Source organism: Lissotriton helveticus, chromosome 5_1 (genome assembly GCF_964261635.1).
Source record: "Lissotriton helveticus chromosome 5_1, aLisHel1.1, whole genome shotgun sequence".
In the NCBI taxonomy this organism is placed as follows: Eukaryota; Metazoa; Chordata; class Amphibia; order Caudata; family Salamandridae; genus Lissotriton; species Lissotriton helveticus.
Genome location: NC_136065.1, coordinates 1,298,322,175 through 1,298,342,044, shown reverse-complemented (window position 1 = coordinate 1,298,342,044; position 19,870 = coordinate 1,298,322,175). Strand labels below are relative to the sequence as shown.

General features: G+C 41.4%; 1 protein-coding gene across 2 annotated transcripts in view; it reads left to right on the top strand.

Moving 5' to 3' along the window:
* Positions 1-19,870, top strand: part of RAB44 (RAB44, member RAS oncogene family) — a 387,835-nt gene that overhangs the window by 263,422 nt on the left and 104,543 nt on the right. For both annotated transcript variants that reach the window (XM_078644134.1, XM_078644135.1), the window contains exon 8: positions 7,336-7,523. In XM_078644134.1, the coding sequence (XP_078500260.1) occupies positions 7,336-7,523 (188 nt within the window). The remainder of the gene's footprint in view (positions 1-7,335; positions 7,524-19,870) is intronic.

Here is a 19,870-nt window from a genome sequence, read left to right as displayed (position 1 = left end):
TTGGGGCATGAAGGCCACCTTGGACGCAGTGCAACTAAGGCAAGAGTAAGAACCAATTTCTGGTTTTCCAAAATGGATGCCATGACAGAAGAAGTAGTAATAGAATGTGGAGCATGTGAAAACAGTGATAAGACAAAAATAATACACAAATCTCCGTTGTCTCCAGTAAGCGTTCCAACCAAGCCATGGAGCAAGTTGGCAATGGACATCATTGGGCCTATGCAGAATCAGGTCCTGCAGAGAAAATTCATGTTGGTCCTGATCGATTATACTTCACACTGGATCAAGCAAAAGTTTGTGCATAGCATCAATACCAAATCAGTGATCCAATTTTTAAAAGAAGTGTTCAGCGAGGAAGGTATCCCTTCCACACTAATAACTGACAATGGGGTACAATTCACCTCTGAAGAGATGCTGGATTTTCTAAAATTGTCAGGCATAAGGCATGAAACCACAGCTCTCTATTGTCCGAAAGCAAATGGAATGGTGGAGAGAGCTAATAGAGTCATTAAGGAAAATATTCAACTAGCTACTATCAATGGACTTGATGTTGAAAACTCGTTGAGGGAATGTCTGTGGGCCTATCACACATCACCTAACAGAGTAACGGGGGTCTCTCCTTTTGTGTCTTTACGCGGGAGGGAGCCATGCACCAAATTAAATCCTTGTTGGCTAAATGGTGGTGAAGTTAGGGAAGTTGATTGGGAGGAAGCTGGAGAGAAGGTCAAACAACATCAAACCAAGTACAAACAATGGTATGATCAAAAACATGGAGTAAAGTTAAAAAAATGGGAGGTGGGAGACATGGCGCAAGCCAGAAGAAATATCAAGTCAGGAACTGCCCCCAGCAAATTTCACTCTACCTGTAAAATTGTAAAAGTGTTGAAAAATGTGGTACAGTTTGAAAATGGTCAATGGTGGAGTTTTGATAATATTGTAAGAGTACAATCTTAGAGTGTTCTGTTAGGTAATCGAGTTCTCTGCTAGTACGTCCAGCTTACCATTATTGTTACAACTAGCCTATTTCGTATGTTCCGTCCACCCCTATTACCTGCCCTTTGTTGGACCCTTCCACCCTGAAGTTCATTGTGGAATGTTGGAGTAGTAATCAGTGAGGAGAGTGGATGGCTATTAAACGGTACTGTTCTTGAATCTTCCTGTGTCCTGTCATACTTCAAGAATTCTAACAATTATGATGACCCACTCACAATGGTTGATATCCCTAGGAAGATATTGAAAAAAACAATGTATGGAATACCTCGAAGAGAAAAGAGCAAATGAGGAAGTAAAGAAAAAGACTTTGTTTACACCAACTGATATTAACTCGGGACAAACTACAGCCTTATTTAACCTTACAGATGACCAATTATGAGAGGTTTGTCCTAACACGTTTTAGGCTAAATATTCTTTTTAGATTTTTGACTTTCCCTGTTATGAACTCTTGGTCCCATGACTTAATTATGTGCCCATGTGACGACTCTTCAGTGCAATCTGATATTCACGTTTTATTTTTCTGTAAATTCTATACACTGCCACGCAGGAAATTTAATATCCCAATCCCAAAGGAAATGAATTTAAATCGATGTCGCCCAGCGTTTTTAGAATTGCAGAGATTAGACACAGTATTAACTGTTACAACTGTCTCGGAATTTTAAAAAAAAGGATTTATATTACGGAAATCAATTTGTATGGATGTCGTGTAATACTTTACTGTGAATGAACTTTCATGTTGTATACTTTTATGGTTATTGTTGATTAACCGAATAAAGTAAAATTGAATTGAATTGACTCAGCCCCTTGTATTAGGTGCAGAATGGTAAAAAAGACTCAAGCTAAGAGGAAAGTGGGTGGGGGAACTTAGAGTGAGAGTTACTCCTGTATCACATGCAGTAAGACTTCTTAGGGTTAAAACTCCATCTATAAATGAGAGAAAAACAAATTACTAGTAGCTCTATACACAGATGGGAAGTATGAGACACAAATACCACAGACAGGGACTTACCTGGGGCAAGTACAAGGTGTGCTTTAGTTAGCCCACAGTCAACTTCAAAACCTCCACAGGAGCTGAAGATGAAGATCACTTCCAAAGGGAGTAGACTGGATGGAAATTACATACTCAACATAAAGATCAGGGAAAGGATAACAAAGTACATTAAGAGAGGGAACAAGGGAACCAAGGTAATGGAACAAAAGAAAAATGACGAAGGTAAAGGCATGAGCAGAGCGCTAACTAATGTGAGTATTGAGGAGGCACAACAACCTCTGTGGCATGACATGTGAGCTTAGTGTGACTTAGGCCCAAATACTACAACTGCCACTATTGACCTGTACGCATGTCGGCATGTGCCAGTCCTTTAATATCTGATGCTGCAAATCTGACTCTGGTAAAAATCGATTTACGGACCAGAGTACTTTCCATTGTCCTGTGTGCAATGTCTTCCATGTTTGTCTCTTCTTGTGCCTCACTGTGTCCTGTGAGCTGACAACCAGATGGAAGATTTGGAAAGAGTAACAACATAAATTAGCCACTTTTCTAAATGGTTAAAAAGGAAAATTCCTGTGTCTAGTAGGTGTGGACCAGTACCTTGGTAAACACTTGTGGTGCTGAGGTGAGAATGAAACGAAGGCAAGAGGTCTGGAATTAATGATTGTCCGTGGACTATCTCAGGCATTGTAGAATGTCGGAATGAATAGGCACGTGAAGGGGTTGTCATCCCAACAAAAAGCAGACAAAAAGTTTCCTAAGTCTAGCAAACGGAAAATGTACTTCACGGAGAACATCATCTATGGCTAATGAGGAATTCACTGATTGACCAATTTCAGTGTCAAATTCTCTGCCAGCGCTAGGACTGGGAACACAATAGACCACAATAGACTTTACAGTTCCTTCATGCAGATTATGACCGTGGAACTGTGTTGGTTTGCCCATCAGCTTCTGAATTTTCCAGAATAGAACTAACTGTTCACTTAGAAACTTAAGCAGAGTGGGCCGAAACCTAGATGGAGCACTGAAAAGCCTGAACTCTAAGTGATATCCTTTCTTGATGATGTCCAGGATCCATATCTTATTGGTGGGTGAAGAATTTAAATTTCACCCAGGAAGGTTTGTGAATGAAAAACTTGTTGAAAAGAAAGAAAAGAAGGTTCCCACAAAACCTTTATGTCATTTAATCACACATTCCATTTTTTATTGATGGGTACTGTACATTGCTCTTTGTGAAAATAGTACAGTAACTAAAGAATCCAAGTTCTCTAAGAGGTAAAACTCAGTACCAAACACTTCCAGTTATGAATGCATATCAGGTGTCACTGGTCTACCTTAGATACTTAGGGGCTCATTAGGATGACGGGCGGACTTTGTCCGCCCGCCATCCTATCGGAATTCGGGGCCGCCCGCCATAAGGGCGGGGGTCCCGTGGGGGGTATTAGGATGTGCCCACCACAGTGGCGGGCACATCCTGCATTTTTAGCATTGTGGCGGGCGGTGCTCTCTGCACCGTCCGCCACAATGCTAAAAATGCATATCAGCATTTGCATAAGCAAAGCGGCAAGACCGCGTGCCTTTCCGTGGTGGCATCGCCGCCGCGGGAAAGGCACCTAAGGACACCCATCATAATATGGCTGGCGGTGTCTGATAAAAAAGCGACGGACGGTCTTTCCGTCTGCCGAGGTCCCCCCGCCATACTAATATGGCGAGGGGGAAAACGAGTGTGGATGTCAGGCGGATTGTCCCCGCCAGGCTGGCGGTGGCTACCGCCAGCCTTGCGGGGGCAATCTGCCCGACATCATAATGGGCCCCTTAGTATTGGCCACTATGTGCACAATGCTGACACAGACTATTGAAGTTCAACTGTCCCTGAGATGCTAAAGGACGTCTGGCAGATGAACTCCTTTCAAACACTCTTCTTTGTGCTCCATTTAATTTCCAATGTCTCCCTCCATGCATCAGGATCCTCAGCCCTATGAATTCCCTTTGTCTGAGGCACTTACCTGGTCTGGGCATCATACGATCTAATGTGCAAAGCAATGTTGTGGGGCAGCTAAGCCTGCGATTCGCAAAGTCACAGGGTTTGCAACCACAAAATAGCTATTTGTTATTAAGTAAACCCATTTTGTGATTTGCTAACCAGTAAGTAAATTGCAAAATGGGTTTAAAAACCCATAAGGGATTGCTATTTGGAAGAAACAAGGATAGGGTATGTCTTCCGAACAGTGATTAGTTAAGGGATGTACCAATGTTTTGTGTCTGAAATCCAGTTGGAAACCATTTACATTTTACCGACACCTCAAGAAGGTTTTAACCCATTCGCAAATGTGAATGGGTCATTTTGAAATTCCTTCCGTTTTGTGAACGTTTCAAAAACCTTGGGAGTAGGCATTGGTCCAAATGACTGCTGCCAACTCTCAAGACAAACTAAGAAAAACCTTTTCTTTTTAAATGCTGATCCGTTTCCTTTAAGGAAAAAGGTCTGCATTTAAAACTAAGTTGACTTTATTTAAAATGCGATCACAGACATGGTGATTTCCTGACCCCAGCACACTACAATCCGTGTAATGGCATCCAATCATAGTGAATCGCAACTTACAACTTAATTCGTGAATATTGATAAGGTAGGTCAGATTGCTACCCACTACAATCTGGAATTGGAACTGACTTACTAATACATTGGTTGGTTCACAAAATTCCTTATCATTCGCAAAATGTTAGTGTGCAATTTGCAATCACTTTTTGCAAATGGAAATTTTGTACGTTAGGGCTCTAGTCTCCACTCATGGTCCCTCTATTGTATATGATTTTCATGCTAAAGATGTAGCCTAAAGATGTAGATTGCATTAATTGGTCACACAATGCTGCTGCTAGAGATGTTTTCTGAGCTCCATGCTCCATGATGAGAATGGAGCGGTTTCTTGTTATGTCAGTTTAAAGAACCATCTCCACAAACATTCCTGCATGATTGTTTGTACTGGAAACCACTAGTCACTGTTGATGCTCACTCCTGGGAGACTCCATGTTAGAATCAGGCAAGAGCAGAGCAGGTGCATTCTTTGAGCCATTGCTGTCAAAAAGGGCACATTACCCTTTTGGACCAGAAACTGAAAACAGCAAGGAGTACTCTTTTTGAGACAAAACTATTGAATGATTGTACATACATTTATGATTTTACACTCGATTACTATTGGGCTGCTCATAATTGATAACGAGTAAACCATTTACATTCTGGAGATATATACCAGGCTGGAGATGGTTTGCCTCTAGTCCCCTCCAAGCTGGATTCAGTGGTGTGTTGGTCAGTGAGGAAAAGTAATCATATGAGACAGCGGGACATGAGTTTGTTGATAATGTCTTAACATAATAGAGTCGTCCTCTGGAAAGTAGACCTGATAACTTAACAGTGAGTTAGATAAGACCATCTGTAACCTGAGCTGGAATATGATGTCCAATGGTGTCATATGCTGCTGGCAGAAGATGTCACCAACAACTCTGATTTTTTATTGCGTCTGTGTCCCTCTACAGATAGAGAATGCCTTTTGATTTCTATGGGCATTAGGTTGCTTATTTTTCTATTAGGGAATTTCTGTATTGTGAGGATTTTGTCGATAAAACTGGGTTTGACGGTAAGGTCCGTGCTTTTTAGAAGCAGTGTTACTAATCCACTCCTCAATGAGTTGTGGAATGTGCCATTCTGCGGGGAGTTGTTTATTCTGTTGCGCCATAGTAAATTTATGGCTACCATTCTTTGGGAAGGGATAATACTTCATTGTCAATTTGATGATGTCTTTGAGTTGTAGTTGTGAGAGAAGATTAGAGGACCGGGAGGACCACAAAGCAGTATTCTGCCTTAAGGGGAGGGAGTTATAGGAGGAATTGCATTGGTTTTTGTGACTAAACCTGCTGAGATCTTGTCATGCAATGCTCATTGTCTATCTTGTGTATTCAGAATTGTGTTTTTTTAATGTGAAGTGTGACCAACCCGTACCCTCCCAAAGTAGCACACTGCCCCGGATGTGCACAGTTGTACATCCTCTGGCCAGGTGTGGCCACAGGCGTTATATTAAATGGGTCGTGGACCGAACATGGTCTTTCGCTCACACCATTACCTAGTGTGAAGTCAAGGTGTCAGCGGGTGAATGTTGTGTGCGTGAGGTGGTTGCATAATATACAACAACACCGCCACAAAGGTGAACTGTGCTTTTGTAAATTAATTTACCTCTTCTGAAATTAATCTTTTTCCATTGATTACAGATAATTAGTCAGTTTCGTTAGCTGCATGAAGAAGATTCTGCTTTGTATGAAAATTGTGACTTGTTTTATTGAGATTGCCCAATAAAAAAATAAAGAAATCAAAAATAACAAATATTCCTACCTCCAGCCTCAAATAGCCGTAGCTATTCTCTGATTCTGAAGACATATACATTTTTTACAACCAGATACATGTCTTGCATTAGTGAGGTGCAGCTCTCAGTGGTAGTCGTGCTGTTCGGGAGAATTGATTTACTTAATTTTCACAACTATTATGGATTAAGCAGGCCAGATCACGGGTGTTGTTACTAACAGACCTGAGCGGGAAGCATTGGAACAAACCGACTTCATGCTTAGACGGTGTTGCTGTTGCCATAAAACGCAAGGAGAAAATAATTGTTCTCTCAGTTTCCAAGAGTTTTTAATGTAGGACAAAGCTAAAGGAGTATTATTTAAACATCAAACTCAGAGCAAAATAATTTTGTTTTAGTTCTGCTTCGGTGAAAAAGTGCTGTGCGATAAGGTGGTCTGGAACTCCTGATTGCGCCATTCCTTATTATGGAATAAGCAGATTGTTTCAGATTAGATTTAATTTTTTTTTCTGGTACAAGGTTTACATGATATTCTTCCTCAATGTGTAAATGGGCTGCCTTCATTCCTTTGGACAAGTTTGTTGTTCCCTAAAAATTCAAAATCAGATTTCCCTTTTAGCGAAAATAATACTCAGAGTGTCCTGACTGTAAATTCTTAAATAGATTAACAATGCTCTTATTTTCGGTGTTCTGAAATATAAAAACAAAACTTTAATTTTCCATCATTGTTTTTATTCTCTGATTACGTTTTATGAATATACCTGTTATCATCCGCGTTCATGCTGTCATGGTGCTCATGGTAAAAAGAAGATAAGAAATCCACACATTTTTGAAACCATACATTATTCATAAATAGCACTCTTCTCTCTCTTATAATTGTTGTGGTACCAAGTTTCATTTGGGGTCCCTTCCTTTAAACTGCGTCCCCTTTAAGATGATAGACTCTAGTGGACTCACCCGTACTCCAGTCAACCCACTGACGCATGATTTTCTTTTTACAAGTTGGAAACCCAGCTCCACAAATTGCGAAGTAAGCAGCAGGTGACCACCACAGAAAACGAAAACCTGAAGCGCACAAACCAAGACCTGGAGGTACATCTGGACAGGATTCGAGAACAACTGGTTGAAGCTCAAAATCGTATTCAAGTGATGAGAAATAAAGCGAGCCAGCAGCAGAACAAGGAACTCAGGTAGGCTGACTGACAAAAAGTGTTACTGGGTCATTTTTACAGGACTCCTATACCTGCCTCCTGGCCTGGGCGTCATGGTGTGCAGAGCAGATGTAAATAAAGCAAGTAGGGGCATACCATAGACCAAGCACTCTACTTAATAGATGTTGTTTAATACTAGATGATGTTAAACAAATCTTTGGTTCTGGCATCAGGTCTCTTTGGCCCTCAGAAGGAGTGGATGTCTTTATCAGTGCACTGTTGCTGTGCGTGATTTATGGCTCTATTTGAAAATATTGGGTGTAGTTTTATGTGTGACTCTGTGATATAGGTACATATTTATTCATACATGGTCCCTCAATCGTAGGTTTGCAGGCATTCCTAAATATGTCACTCTTTCCGTTTAACTTTGGTTTAATGTTAGTTAGATCAATTTATGTCCTATATCTTTTACAAAAGTATGGTCTAGTATGTGAGGAATTGTGCTTGGCACTTCTTCACTTTGGAAGTAAGGGACGGAATTTAATTGTTGTCCCAGTTTTATAAGACTATCTCGTGGAATATGTGTACTACCTTGAAGTAGTTTCTGTTCTAGCAGTAAATGTGAAGTTGAAATTAGACCACTGCTATAATTCTTTGTGTGTATTTAAGACTATGGCTGAATGAAAGAAGAGTGGTGTTTAATTTCCCTTTCCAAAGGCCTATCTCTTACACATAAGTCATTTATCTTTACTCAGGATAATTATATGTCGCCCATGACAGTCTAAAGATGTTTAGTTCCTTTTGACTCAGGAGCTATCTGAGCAAGATCACCATTTGGAACATGTCTCGGTTTTTCAGTCACACCTTATTGTATCTTTTTCAGTTCAACTAAAGTTTATTGAGCAAAAAGAGGTGTCAATACAATAAACATAAATGGTACAGAAAAGAAGCAAAATAAGTCAGAAAAACAATGCATAAATATCAGAAAAAGAAATAAAAAGTACAATGGTAATGGAAATAAGTGATGTTATACAAAACAGTAGTTAAATCTGTTATACAAGAAGATATACAGGAACTATAAGGTCAATCAGGGAGGTTTGGGGACTTCTTGCTGAGCAGGTGATAGATGAGATGATTTTTTAGCAGAGGCATCAAGAAATAATGTTATAGGAAGCCATAAATTAGTGAGTTTGATTGCCATATGAGGAGGAAAAACAAAGGCAGTATCCAACCTATGGTTATGACATACAATATACCACCATGCTTTAATCGATATATTCGTAAAATCTTTCCAGTTAGCCGTAATTTGTTGGAATGCAACCGCTATCAATAAATCAATAATTCGTACATCAAAAGTAACATGGTCCCAACAAGGGGAGATACTGCCTAGAAAAATGTGGAGAAAAGCAAAAGGGATGTGGGTGTGGAAAATGTCATTAATCTGGGTCCAAATATGCTTCCAGAAGTCATGAATAATTGTGCAGGAGAAAAGCATGTGAAATAAAGAAGCAGTAGGTTTAGAGCAAGACCAACAGAGATCAGGAACAGAAGAAAATCGTTTATGAAGCATATGTGGTGTAAAAAGGAGTCTATTATAAATGAAAAAGAGAGTCTGAGTTAAGGTGGCAGATCTGGAGGATTTGAGAATTTTGACCCATAACTTATCCCATAGTGAAGTAGGCCAAGAAGTAGCAAAGTCACATTGCCATTGCTCCTCTACCTTAGACTTTGAACGAGGCAAAAGCGTGGCGCGAAGGAATGCGTGGATAAGAGAAGCTTTGGAATGGACAGCCAAAAAAGAGTGAAGTTGTGAGGAGGGGTTAGGAGACGAAGAGAGATTGTGAGAATGCAAGATTCGGGTATAAGTAGACATGATCGCTTCCTTTAGTATAAGATAGGTACGAGCGAAGGAAGCAGGTAAATCAAAGGAGTGGAGTGACAAGGAAAAAGATAAGAAATTGGATTGAGAGAAAAGTTGGGAAACCCAAATTAAACCCTTTTGCCTCCAGGATTTCCAATAGAAAGGTTTACTATTAATAAGGATATTTTTATTGTGCCAGATGGTAGAGGATAAAAAAATCAGCAACAGAGGAAGGGGGGGTCGGGGACGAGGCTAAGAGTAGCTTGACTGTGAATTTATGTATGGGGATGGATGGTAACTGTGGTTTGCGAGAGAAAGATAGAAATTCAGCAAAAGTAAAGGGAGAAAGAGAGAGACGTTCTACATTGACCCATAAAGGACAAGGATCATCAGGGTCTCGTAGCCAGAAGGATGCCTGGCGTAAAAGAAAAGCCTTGTGGTAAGTCGGAAAGTCAGGAAAATTGACACCTCCTTCAGATTTAGGACGAGTCAACCTAAGAAGAGACATACGGGGTTTTTTGCCTGACCAGAGAAAAGAAGAAAGGATAGCGTTAATCTTCCTAAAGAACTTCATGGGAATGGAGACAGGAATATTAGAGATGGTGTACAAAACAATGGGAGATAACATCATTTTAATAGTGTCCAGGCGTCCCCACCAAGAAAGATAAAGTGGGTGCCATTTGGTAGTGAGGTCAGTCAGTTTCTGGATACATTTGCTGAGACACAGTGAGACCGTATCTGTGATGGAGGGAGTGACATGTAAACCTAAATATTTAATATGAGAAGGATTCCAGGTGAAATTAGAAGCAGAAAAATCAGGTTTAAAGGTATATTTCGTGAGGGGCAAGATTTCGCATTTGTCATTGTTCAGCTTATACCCAGAAATTTGCGAATACTCACGAACTTCAGAAAGAAAAGTGGGAATAGAGACAGTGGGATTGGAGATAAATAGCAAAATGTCATCAGCATAAGCAGCAAACTTAATATGAGAATGTGAAGTCTGAAAGCCATGTATGTCAGGGTTTTGTCTGAGTTTGGAAAGGAAAGGCTCCAAAGCTAAATTGAAGAGAAAAGGGGATAGAGGGCAACCTTGTCGAACGCCTCTACCTAAATCAAAAAAGGAGGAAACCAGACCATTGGCACAAACCGCTGCTCTAGGATTGGAGTAAAGAAAGGAAATTAAGGACACAAATTTGGGACCGAAACCAAACCATTTGAGGGCAGAGAAAAGATTGGTCCATTCTACCCTATCAAATGCTTTCTCTGCGTCCAGGGCAATAGCCGCTAGGGAGGCAGGAAAATGTGGGGACTTGGACAAAACATTGAAAAGAAGTCTAGTGTTGTCAGTAATAAAACGGCCCTTGAAAAAAACAGATTGCTCGGGCCGAGTAGTTCAGGCAAAAAGGGGTCTAGTCGAGCTGCAAGAGATTTGGCATAGATCTTATAATCAATGTTAACAAGGGAAATTGGCCTATAATTTTTGCAATATCGAGAATCTTTGCCTTCCTTAGGAATAATACAAATATGAACATCAGCAAAGGTACCTGAAGACGCGCCCAGAGTGACAAAGGAGTTAATAGGAGAGTGTAATTTGGGAAGTAGCAATTTGGAGAAATGAAGATAAAACTCAACAGTAAAGCCATCAGGCCCCAGAGCTTTATCTTTTTTGAGAGAATTTAGAGCGGATAGTAATTCCTGCTTGGAGACATCCAATTCCAAAGAGGTTAGGTCAATGGGGAAATGGTCTGTCTGACGAATGGTAGAAAAAAAATCAGAGAGAGATTGAGGGGAAGGATGGGTTTCAGAGGAATAGAGGGTTGAGTAGAAACGAGAGAATTCGTCAAGGATATCAGTGTCTTTATGCCGAGGGACATCATTGTCAGCAAACACAGATTCAATATTTAATTTGTTATGTTTGATTTTTAAATATTTAGCTAGAATTTTCCCTGCTTTATTTCTCGCACCATAAAATTTGGAACTAGATTTCAATAAGTAAAGAGAAGCATCCTCAGTAGATTTCTTGTTAAATTTCAACTTGGCATCAATAAGGGCTGTCAAGCTTTCCTTCGAGTGAGAGGTATAGTAGGAGTGCTCCAGACTCTTAATTTTACGAAGAAGGTCACTAGTATATTTACGAGCAGCCTTCCGTTTCGCAGAAACATAACGGATGATGAAATCCCTAGCTGTGGCTTTAAAAGCATCCCAAACAGTGTGAGTAGGAATGGACGGGGTATCATTGAAAAGAAAATATTCATTAAAAAATTCAGTAAAAGAGGTGGTGAATTTGGGATCTAAAAGAAGGGAATTATTGAAACGCCATCTCTTTGGTCCAATAACTTTTGGTATAATATCAATATCAATGGACAGGAGCATGGTCAGATAATAGAATGGGACCAATTTCTGCATGAGTAAGGGACTGTGCAAGATGGTGGGATACAAAAATATCGTCAATGCGCGATTGGGAATGGTGGGAAGGAGAGTAAAAGGTAAACTCCTTAGTGGTTGGGTTAAATAAACGCCAAGCATCAATAAGTTTATGCTGTGAAATAGCGTGAGTAAAAAGTTTATGGGGCTTGTTTGGGATGAAGGAGGCTTTGGAGTTTCGGTCTAGAAAAGGGTCAAAAGGCTGATTACAGTCCCCCGCTAAAACAAAATGGTCACCTGCGAGACCAGTGATGCGAGTAGCCATCTCGTGCCAAAAATTCGGATGGCCACCTGTGGGGGCATAAAGGTTTAAAAGTGAGAGTGGAACACCCCTCAAGGAAAGCTTGACAAATGACCATCTACCATCAGAGTCTGAAGCAGTGTCTAAGATGGAGTAAGTAAGAGATTTACGAATAAGAATAGCAACACCATTCCGCTTACCATCTCCGGGAGCAAAGAGTACCTCTCCCACCCAACCTCTTTTAAGCTGAACAGATTCTGCTTCAGATAAATGAGTCTCTTGTAAAAAGGCGAAATCCACATTCAATTTAGCAAGGTGAGAAAGGATTCGTTGTCTCTTAATGGGAGAGTTAAGACCTTTAACGTTCCATGAAACAATACGTACTGACATTTAAGAAATAGAAAAATAGAAAAAAGGAAAACAACTGCAATAGAAGCACACCTCAAAAAGATGAAGAGTACAGGAAAATGAAAGAAGACATGGTGAAAGAGATGATAAGAAAGAAGATAAATGAACAGGGAAAAATTGAAAATGAAAGAGAAAAAGTGACACCTCAAAAAAGAGAACAAGAAGAAAGGCAAAAAGGGAGGATAAGAAGAGGACAGAAATAACAATAAACATGTTAAAAAGGGAAGGAAACGTACTTACAGGTAGGGGAGGCAAGGGAACACAGGCAGGAAGGGAACCAAACGTATAAGAGGGAGGGGTAGAGCCAACTGGAGGAGACAAGACGGTCAGGGCTTGCTAACTGCCCGGCTGGGGAAACACGGAACATAATGTATCATCTGTGGAAACAAGAGGAGAGCATTAGGGGAAAATAAGATACCAATGAGAAATACCACGCGAAGGTCATACAAATAAAAGTAGCATATATAAAAGGGAGAATAAACAATGAGCATTGTGAACATCAATAGCAACATGAAGAGAGAGAAGAGAAACATAATGCACGAGTAACTATAAGAAAACTGGGGAACCTGTGCAGAAACCTATGCAAACAACAGACTGTAAAAAAGAAATACAACAATAGTGAAGAGAATCAACGAGGGAATGCAGAAGAAGGACCAGAAGTATCCATGGTAGCTGATTGACATGAATTCAGGAAGCTCCGAAGTCTTACAGGATCTTCGTAGGTCGTCGTCTTGTTGTTGTACGTGACCCTAAATAGACAGGGATGAAAAAGTCCATAGCTAGCACCAATGGATCGAAGTTCAGGTCTCATGTCCAGAAAGGCTTTGCGGCGGTTGGCCGGAGCTCTAGCATAGTCTTGCGCGAAGAACAGGGGGGATCCAGACCATGTAAGACGAGGAGAGGCTCGAGCTGCTGAGAGGACCTTTAAAAGGTCAGTATATTGTAGGAAGTACATGATGACGCCTCTGGGCTTTACCGAGGTAGAGGTAGATGAAGGAGCTCGACCAAGCCTGTGAGCCCTTTGTATGTTGAGCATAGTGTCCTCCGGAAGATGGAGGAGTTTAGGAAGAAAGGACTTGAAGAAAGTAATAGGGTCACTCCCCTCACAACCTTCCACAAGGCCGTAGATGCACAGATTATTGCGTCTATTTCTGTTCTCAAGTTCCTCAACCTGCTTTTGAAGAGAAGAGATCTGGGAGTGCATTTGCGCAGTCTTGGCAGAGGATTCCTGAAGCGAAGAGACACTGTGTTCTACCGACGCGACCCGTGCTTCCATCTGAGTCCAATTGTCAGTTAGAACCTGTAATTTAGCATTAGTCTCTTCCATAAAAGGGCGGAGTGCCCTTATCTCTTCCAACAATAGATCAATAGATGTAGGTGGAGCAGAAGCAGACGGTGAGGGGGGTCTTTTTTTAGTCGTTTAACTGTAGTCTTCCCGTTGGCCTGAGGAAGGAATTCCATGGCCGGCTTCGGCATAAGAACAGGAGATTCTTGAGAAGCTTCCAACTGGGCCAGTGCTGAAAAAAACGTTGAATTTTTGATAAAAGTGCGCTTTGAGGTTTTGCTGGTGCAATTCGTTGTAAGTTTGCCCATAGATTATCAATTGTCAGCAGAAGCACAACCAGAGGGTGCGCACTAGGAGAAAACAAAGACCCCGTATCTTCCAGAATGAATGGTCAACTATAAAAGTTAGAGAGGCAGGGTTAAAACCACGACTCAAAAGCAGAGCAAAAGTAGCAAGGTCATCAATCAGAAGCAGGGGCAATTGAAGCTGAGAAACTAAAAAGCCACCTACATCAGGATACGAGCCTCTGACCGGTAAAATCTGGAAGTCACATAAGACAAGCTGTGATGTGAATAAGCACAGAAGATTAGCTACCAATAAAGAGAATAGTTAAAAAATAAATTAAAAAAAACACAGGTCATCAAATGCACAATCAACTGTAATAGAAGGAGCAAAGTAGGTAGTTAGTCAGGTGAAATTGCGCAGGCAGAGCAGGACCGGAGGAGCCAGAAGGTAATGGAGTGACAACATGGCCGCATGAATGGAGATGAAAAGAATAATGACACCGGGAGCCAAAATGAAGGGTTGTTTGGAACAAAGAAAGTCACTTAATGGAAATGTGATGGCCCATTAGGAGGAGAGAAGAAGGCTTCAGGCGTTTCAAAAGATGTGCAGAAGCGCTGATATTTCACCTGTGAGGGACGTCTTGCGAGCGGAGTTGCACAAAATGGCGGCCGCGGCCGTCATAGAGCCGAGTTCTGACGAGCGTCGATTAAAAATGCTGGTAAAATGCCATAAAGGCTGCCGAAGAAGCTCACATCCTGCTCCAGGCACCTTCCGACGCCGAAATCATCCGCTTGTACACAGGGAGACCAACGCGGTCCGCCGTTTCGTCTCAGCCGCGACGGAGCGCTTACGCCGGCACCGCCATCTCCTACGGACGCTAAGCCACGCCCCCCACCTTATTGTATCTGATCTTGTAACTTCTGTTGAAATACAAAGTTTACCAAAATGTCAACACTGGAAACAGTCAGGGCCTCATTTATGTTTTTTTTTGCCGTAGGGCAGCGCAGCAGGCCTTGCTGCTGTGCTCCCCTATGGCATAAGAAAAAGGCAGGAATGCCCTGCATCTAATAGATATGGCTCATTCCTGTACTTTTCCCTGCACAGCGCACAATGGGCTGCCATGTGCCAACGCAGGCAACTTTGCACCATGGCGCAAGGGTGCCTGCGTTGAGGGGATGATTTTTTTTGTGCAGGAAGGGAAATATTACAGCACAAAAACAATCACAAGAGGCTTTTTCCTCGTTCTATGTGTGCTGCAGAATGCATGGCCTTATAGTTATGCCAGTGATACATTGCACCACCGAAACATAAAAAAAGTGACATTCTGTCAGCGCAATAGTGCCTGTAGAGCCTCATTTTGAAGGCTGCAAAATACCAAAAACAAGCCATATTGTATACATTTTAAACAATAACGTGGCATCTGGTAACGCACATGGTATTAACATTTTTCAAACTGTTTTATCAATGGAGAAATCCACTTCAATCTTTTACACAGGAAAAGGCAGAGTCACATCACATTCACAGGACATGTGTGTTGTGTCCATTAACAGCAGTGTCCTTATCATGGGATTTATCAACCAGTTGATGAGAGCCTAAATTATAACTTTGAAAAAGTACAGCCCCAAGCTTTTTACAACCTCTTAAACATTTAAAAATAACTCTCTCCAGAAAATAATTTGAATGGTAAAAAGATCATGTTAATTATATTAGATTTAGGCCCTGACAAAGTGGTCAGTCTGGCTGATGATATTTGAATTCTCTACATGGACGGATGTATGACGTTACAACGCATACTTTTACCACGCATACCATTACAACGCGGTTTTTACCACGCATACCATTACAACGCATAGCGCTTTGGGGTGCTGGGTAGTGAATAGTTTAATTTACTATTCCAACTCCAGTCCCCGTGGACACTAGGGAAGGTTATTGGATAGTAAATTAACCTATTCCCTATCCTAGAGCGCCCCCCAGCGCAATGCGTTGTAATGGTACGCGTGGTAAAAACCGCGTTGTAATGGTAGTGCGTGGTAAAAAATGCGTGGTAAAGGTTGTATACCACATGGACACATGAATTTTAAAAAATGCTATGCTTTTTGGAAAGAATACATTACATTACATTTTGAATCAGAATATAAGGACTGGTGCATTGACATGCAATCATTATGTGAGTAACCTCCTCAACGGGTGTTATGTTTTTGTTTGATACATAAAATAGCACCAGGTGGGTAATTGGTGGGTGGAGATTTGAACACCAAGAATTATTCTCTGATACCCACTTGTACTTGGTTTAATGATATCACACATTCGGAGGGGAGCCAGCTGTTGTTCGTGCCTCTTTTGCACCAGGACTATCACCCGCTTTTAGCAGTTAATAATTGCCTGTGCAAACTTTTAAAACGTCATAAATAGTTCACTCAACCCAAAACACTTCGTGCACATTATACCCCTTTTGTTATTGAATAAGTATCAATAGGACATGTTTTTGCCCCAGCAATGTACGCCCTGGTCTAGATAACTTCAAAATGCATATTTAATCCATAAATCCACATGTCCTATCTGTGCTTGTGAAAATCATTTATTCACTGAGCAATCCAACCATACATGTATGCATTCTTTACTTCTCTGAGCATGAATGCCCGTGTATTTGTTTTCTGAGCCTGCATGCATGTTTGTATATATGATGTATGTGCATGTGTGCCTGTGAATTTTTTTTATATGTCCTGCATTACTGTTGGTCTTTGTGCCGAGATACCTGTATCAATATATGTGCATTGGTCTGCATTACATGGTTTTATGTGCATTTTCTATACACAAATCCTAACCTCAGAAAGAGATACTGGTGGAAGCCAATAAAGAAAATCATTTTTCATTTTACAGATAGCAACACTGTAAAGACGTTCATTATATTCCGGTTGTGAGTAAGCAAAGAATTATGGGCCTCATTTATGAGGCTTTACCGTAGGGCAGCGCAGCAGGCCTTCATGCTGCACTGCCCTATGGCATAGGGAAAAGGGCAGGAATGTGCTGTATCTATTAGATACGGTGCATTCCTGTTCTTTTCCCCCACGCTGGCGCACAATGGGCTGCCGTGCGCCAACGCAGGCACCTTCGCACCATGGTGTAAGGGTGCCTGCGTTGTGGGAATTATTTTTTTGTGCAGGAAGGGAAACCTTCCTACACAAAAATAATCACAAGAGGCTTTTTCCTCTTTCTATGTGTGCTGCAGAATGCAGCACACATAGAAAAGGGAAAAACAATGAGAAATAAAGATATTTCTCCTCGTTGTGCCTCCCTTACACCTCCCCTAAGTTTTTGGCGCTGCCTCAGATTTGCAATTTCTCGTAAATCTTGGGCAGTGTCAAAAAGCCATGGATGTTGCTGGGAATGCCCTCAGCAACAACCATTGCACGCCCTTTTAACGAAGACATCTGCGTTAAAGGGACTGATATTTAGCAGGCAGCAATAAGCCCAAAAAAAGTGGCTTAGTGCTGCCTGATACATATAACGCAGGCTTCTGCGCCAGGGAATGTCACAAAAAGTGACGTTCCGGCTACGCAAGGGGCCTCATAAATGAGGCTCTATGAATTTACTCATTATTTGAATTTGTCTAGACTAAGGTGTAGCACATATGGAACATCTACATCTCTCATTTTCTTGATTTATCTTAACTCATTCTGCCCAGTTTGTGTGCTATTATGAGCACCTAGTTTGCACTTTATGTGTCAAGATGAGGGATCATCAGTGAATGGTCAACTAAGGTTGAGACTGAAGAACTAGAATTGGAGCTTTAATTCTGTCTAAATCTTTGAATGAGCATATTGTTAGGTGGATTTGGAGCTGCCCGCTTTTCCACTGAATCCTAATGATTATATGGTTTTCACTAATTCCACAGCTGTTTAGTTCTCTATTCTCTCTGCCCTTGGTATCAAGATTTTCTGGGCTAAGGTTTGCAAGAATATTTGTGATTTTTCTACTTCCTCAAGAAAGGAGGCACTGCATTCCAGGGGGCAAAAAGCTACTACTCCACTTTTGAAAGTGATCTTGTAGTCAATCCACTGGGATCAAACAATTGAATTTGGTGATCACGTTATTAGAGAGCTATATTTGTCATTTGACCACTGGCATTTATGTTTATCAGTATGGTCTCCTATGGCAGTATAGTGTTTGTCAGATGATAATGTGTTAATTAGATTGACTATTACAAGAGGTTAGGTAGTAGACATTGTCATTGGTGAGTTTCTTTTGCAGATTCCTCCTTTGGGTTATAGAGGGTGTTTGCTGCTACCTATTGGTCCTAATATTGCTGCTATACCTTACTGTATTACTGTGTTTATGGGTGCTTTGACCTATACTTGATGTGAACTAGTTGCATTTTTTAAGCTAGTCTGTCTATACATTTTGAGAATCCTGAGATTTTGTTCAAAGTGCGAGTAAGGTGATATTTTTATTGAATCTTTTTTGTTGATTTCTTTGCCACCCTAAATATATTGTGCCGATATTTTGTGATGGTCAAATTCATTATTAGATACCTATGGGTTTCAGTGTTTATATGGATCTTGGGACCATTTCTATGCAGCGCGCTACACCAGAAGAGCCAGCACTTTAGCTAATCACCACCATTTTAATCGCCAGCATTTTTAAACTGTTAGTTCTTACATAGTCATAATATTTTATTTGAGCTTGCTTGTTGTCAGGGTATTTTAACCTATTGTTGCACCTAGCACTTGCACTTTAAACACACCAGTCCCTGGTCTGCCACAGCTTTTACAGCTGATTGTTGCGGAGGGACTTGGCTCCTCCCCCCAGCTCCCTCACTTCCGGGGGCAGAATCCTTCTTAAGTAGAATGCCAGACCGGATGCGCAGCGGACACGCGCAGCAGGCGTGCCACTGGTGCGCCAAAGGCAGACACTTCTGCGCCCAAGGCAGGCACGTATGTGCCCGTCCGCATCCAGTAGGGGTCAGGGGCCAGAATCCCTGCATCTCCCACTCCACAATGGCTGCATTATGAAGTAGAGGAACTGCTTCATCTAAAAGGACCCATAATGGGAAACAGCCAACACTCCATTGACCCAGATAGTAGTTTGACTGAATGCGTTCACTGTTCTTTTAAATTGTCACCAGCTCCACACCTTAATCTCACCAAACCCAAACCCTACAAAATGTTCCTGCTAAACTGCAGGTCGCTGCCTAAACATGCAGCAGAAATCTTCATCCTTTGGAAGAAGAAGGGCCAGAGGATCTGTCCTTGACTGAAACCTGGCTCAATCCTAGATCTTACCCCGACCTCGTCCAGGCTCTCCCTCAGGGATATTCCATCCAGAGGCTCGACCGGACCGCAGGGAAAGGGGGCGGGATTGCTAATATCTATAAAAACCATCTAACCTGTCGCATATCTGGAAGTCCAATACCAGACTGCGAGAACTCTACCTTTTCCATGGGATTCTTACCCTCGCTCACCTTTTCGGGTATCTTAATATACCTGCCCGCTGGGCCTTTTTTGTGACAATTTTGCCTGATCTGGCAGCCAATTCCGCCAGTACCTTGGACAATTTTACTTTACTAGGATATTTCAATCTCCACTTTGATGATCAATCACATATGGCAGCATCGGTGATCACAAAGAACCTTGCCGCTTATCAGTTCCACCAAAAAGTTACCAATCCCACGCATATGAAAGGGCACTTATTAGACCCTATATTCTCCAATTTGGAGTACCTAATGGGAGGGAAATCCATACCAGTACCGTGGCCTGACCACTTTCTTATTCCATTCTTTTGGACCCCTATCTCCACAATGTTTCATACTAAACCGATATGTACAAGGTCACGTCCCTGGCCCAAACTGTCAATGGATTCCAGAGCTAGAGAAAACTAAGCCA